We start from the raw sequence: 4,143 nt of genomic DNA, 5'->3' as shown, positions 1-4,143 counted from the left end.
GGCATTTTCGATTGTGGATGAAAAAACTTAGAAAGCCTTTTACATGAGGGAGAAATGCTAATCAAACTTGAAGGAACAAGCAACAATAAAACAAATTTATCACATTTGGTACTCTATAAAAATTAGGAAAGGGTGACAATATTAATTTTGTCGGTTGGATGGATTAATAGTAATTTTTATTACACCAATATTGATTAATTTTTTATGTATATTGTCTGAGAAGCAATATAGAGTTGGGCTATAAAAAGGGGTTGAATGTTAGATATACTGCATGCATGTAAACATAGAAACTCCTATTCCAATCCAAGTTTCTTTGCCCGCCAAATTCAAGCTCAAGCATTAAGAGTAGCATAAGGGTATGGAGATCAACAAACCAATCCTCTATATTAATCTTTTGGCATTGCTAGTATTGAGTTTTGCCACCACAATCCTTAAGAAGCGTCGTCTACGTTTCAAGAAAAGAACACCACCTTCCCTTCCACCTGGCCCGATGGGCTACCCTATCGTCGGCTGCCTACCTAAATTGATCATGAACAAGCCAGCATTTCAATGGATACACCAACTCATGCAAGAAATCAACACAGAAATAGCATGTATCCGCCTTGGTAACGCCTATGTTATCCCTGTCACTTCTCCTGAACTCGCTCGGGAGTTCTTGAAGAAAGAAGACGTAAATTTCGCCTCCAGGCCCGAGGCCTTGTCAGCCAAGCTGACAAGCAACGGGTACCTGACAGCAGCCTTTTGTCCTAATGGTGATCAATGGAAGAAAATGAGAAGAGTTATTGCCTCAGAAGTGCTTTCACCGGCAATGCACCGATGGCTCCACAGAAAAAGATGTGAAGAAGCTGATCATGTGGTGAGATATGTATACAAGCAATGCCAAAGTCCAATCAGGAATGGGCTTGTGAATGTGAGAGTTGTGGCACAGCATTATTGTGGGAACCTGACTAGAAATTTGATTTTCAGTAAGAGGTTTTTTGGGACAGGAATGGAGGATGGAGGCCCTGGAGTAGAAGAGAAAGAGCATTTGCATGGACTCTTCACAATCTTGAAACATGTTTATGGGTTCGGAGTTTCTGATTATCTTCCATGGTTGGAGGTGTTTGATCTGGATGGGCATAAAAGAATTCTCAAAACTGCTTTGAAAAGTATGAGCAAATACCATGATCTAGAAATTAATAAGAGGGTTGAGGTGTGGCGACAAGGGATGAAGAACACAGAAGAGGATATCCTTGATGTTTTAATTAACCTCAAGGACTCAAACAACAATCCTTTGTTGTCAACTCAAGAGATAAAAGCACAACTTATTGTAAGTTAATTGATTAAACTTATTTCTTCCTTTCCTTTTAGATTGAAAAATTGGTAAGATTGATTCTTTCCTCTAACAAAACAAAAGGCCAACACAATTATGCAAATGGTTTTATCTTGATTATGAGAGAATACATCATGCAAATGATATAGCTTTTTTAGGATTTTTCATCTTTGATTTTATATATATCTGCAGGAAATAATGCTTGCCTCAGTTGATAATCCATCAAATGCAGTCGAATGGGCTCTTGCAGAGATGATCAATCAACCGAATATTCTTAATCGAGCTTGTGAAGAATTGGACCAAGTTGTAGGCAGGGACAGACTGGTAGACGAGTCCGATTTATCAAAGCTAAACTATGTGAAAGCTTGCGCGAAGGAGGCATTTAGGTTGCATCCTATGGTGCCTTTCAATGTCCCACATGTATCCATTGAAGATACAGTCGTGGGTGGTTATTTCATCCCTAAAGGTAGCCAAGTGTTGTTGAGTCGTCTCGGGCTAGGGCGAAACCCTAGAGTTTGGGAAGACCCTCTAGTCTACAAGCCAGAACGTCATATCGTCGATAAGGACTCAGAAGTCGTGCTCGTGGATCATGAGTTGCGCATGATATCATTCAGTACAGGAAGGCGAGGATGTCCAGGCATTGTGCTTGGTTCGACCATGACTACAATCCTTTTGGCTAGGCTTATTCAGGGATTCAATTGGACGACACCACCCACCGGATCAATCAATATCGACTATGCTGAGGCCGAGCCATTGATTGCTCATGCAGTGCCGCGATTGGCACCACATGTTTATCACGAGCTCATGTACTAGTTGTTGTAAAAATTGTGTGAATTGTATTTATAATTATATCTTAAAATAACTTTATATATATTATTATATAAATTGTCACAATTATATATAGTACGAAAATGAATGAAATAAACTTAGAAATTAAAAAAGTTGTATCGATGAAGAGTCACGATACTTGTCGCTGACCTAAAGTCATAATTGCCTCCCTACATGCAGGCTTTAACGGTTGACCATGACTCCACGATAAAATTCCTTGTGGATAAATGTGTGTGTGTATATATATCTATATGTCTGTCTGATTATTCATTAGCTTATGTTGAGCACTTGTTTAACAGAAAGAGAATCTGGTCCATTAATTCAAATTAGTCAGTAGCAATTATTTAATATACATGTGATATATTGTAATAGTAAGAGCTGAGAACCATCATTGCACTAGCTTGCTAGCTAGCTAGTACGTGCATAAAGTAATATTTTACGGATTATGTTGTTCCTAAAAAATACATAACAATTTATCTTTGAATTATTACTATTTCCAACGCAAATAGGTATGTTTTGAATCCTGTAATATAAGACTGCAAAGCACATAATCGTTAGAATCACATTGGGGGAGTCTCGATAACGGCTCTCCGATATTTGAATTAGTTCCTAGTTGGAGAAGATAATGAATGTAATAAGAAAGAATGGGGAGCATAAGCTCATTGTACTATTTTTACGTGTGTCGTAAATATTAAAATAATTTAAAAATCAAAATAGGTTTATATATCAGGGTTTCTAGAGACCTTGAAGGTCTTGGTTGCCAAAAATGCAGTTCTGTATCAGACCTTCAATCTTAGTTTGAATTGTATTACAAATAAGGTCTCTTGGAGACTTTGATGAGATGTAAACTATGGGAGAACTTCATATAAGATATTCTCACATTAATAAATATAACCTCTAGAAGGTTTCTAAAGACTTAGATGAAATAGTACCCATCATGTACATTCCATGATTTGTACGCATCATATTCAGTATTTTGTATTGGATCTGGACTTGGTTCTATTAATATTGATAAATATTATATATATGAAGTATATTTATATATATATATATATAAATCTGTATATTTTATTTATTAATACATATAATACATAAAAATAATACTTTTATAAATATAAAGAACAATTTAAAATAGTTGTAAGTTTTAATTTTACATAAGTAACATATATTTTTGAAGTTTTAATATTTTAGAATCTAAAATATGCACATATAAATTTAAAAAATCTTTTAGTATCATATATATAAAATTAAGGTAGTATTATTTGTAAAAAAACATTAAATTTTTTAATTTAAAAAATTCTAACAAAGGGTCCGACCTGTTGGGTTCGAGATGGGATCTTGGTCCAGTAAAATCTTGGCGGTAGGTCTCGAGTTTAGGCAAGGTGGCCCTAACAACCCCTCCCCCCCCCCCCCCCTCCTCACCCCACTTTGCCATCTCTAATTGACACCTTCTAATGCAAGGTCTAACTACACAAACCCCCACCCTTTACATTTTAGAGGGAGTATGCGATTTAATGATTTGAAATCATACAAAGTAATTTCTAAAATTTATTTCAAAGTTTGAGATAGGACTCCGATTTGATTCTTCTTAAGCTTATTAAAGTTATAAAATATTCAATAAGCACTAATTTTATGTTATTTTGCAAAGTATTATGATAAAATTTGATAATTAATAAAAGAGAATATACGATATATATAGTTTTTATTGAAGATGGAAGCAAAATAAAAAGTAACTCTTGTAGATCTTTTATATATTGTTGATAATTATCTTTATTCTTCTTACATTACACGTGTATTTATTGTTGTGCATATTGTGTGATTTGTGTTTATAATTATATTTTTTTTAAATGATCTCATATATATAATATCAATATAATAATTTTCACAATGCATATAGTAACAAAATAAACTATATAAATTCAAAAAATTAGAAAGTAGCACCGGTGGAGAATCGCGACACTTGTCTACATGCAGGTTTAGTGGTTGACCATAACTACGGGATA

The 4,143-nt window shown here is 34.7% G+C and overlaps 1 protein-coding gene across 1 annotated transcript; it reads left to right on the top strand.

Annotated features, from left to right (window-relative positions):
- Positions 1–288: 288 nt before the first annotated feature.
- LOC105166505 (isoleucine N-monooxygenase 1) lies at positions 289–2,332 on the top strand. Its single transcript, XM_011085884.2, has 2 exons — positions 289–1,309; positions 1,505–2,332. The coding sequence occupies exons 1-2, from the start codon at positions 359–361 to the stop codon at positions 2,123–2,125; spliced, it is 1,572 nt and encodes a 523-aa protein (XP_011084186.1). The 5' UTR covers positions 289–358; the 3' UTR covers positions 2,126–2,332.
- Positions 2,333–4,143: the final 1,811 nt, after the last annotated feature.

Source organism: Sesamum indicum, linkage group LG7 (genome assembly GCF_026168435.1).
Source record: "Sesamum indicum cultivar Baizhima isolate 11 linkage group LG7, ASM2616843v1, whole genome shotgun sequence".
Taxonomy (NCBI): Eukaryota; Viridiplantae; Streptophyta; class Magnoliopsida; order Lamiales; family Pedaliaceae; genus Sesamum; species Sesamum indicum.
The sequence above is the reverse complement of the archived record's forward strand: the minus strand, read 5'-3'. Positions and strand labels throughout refer to the sequence as shown.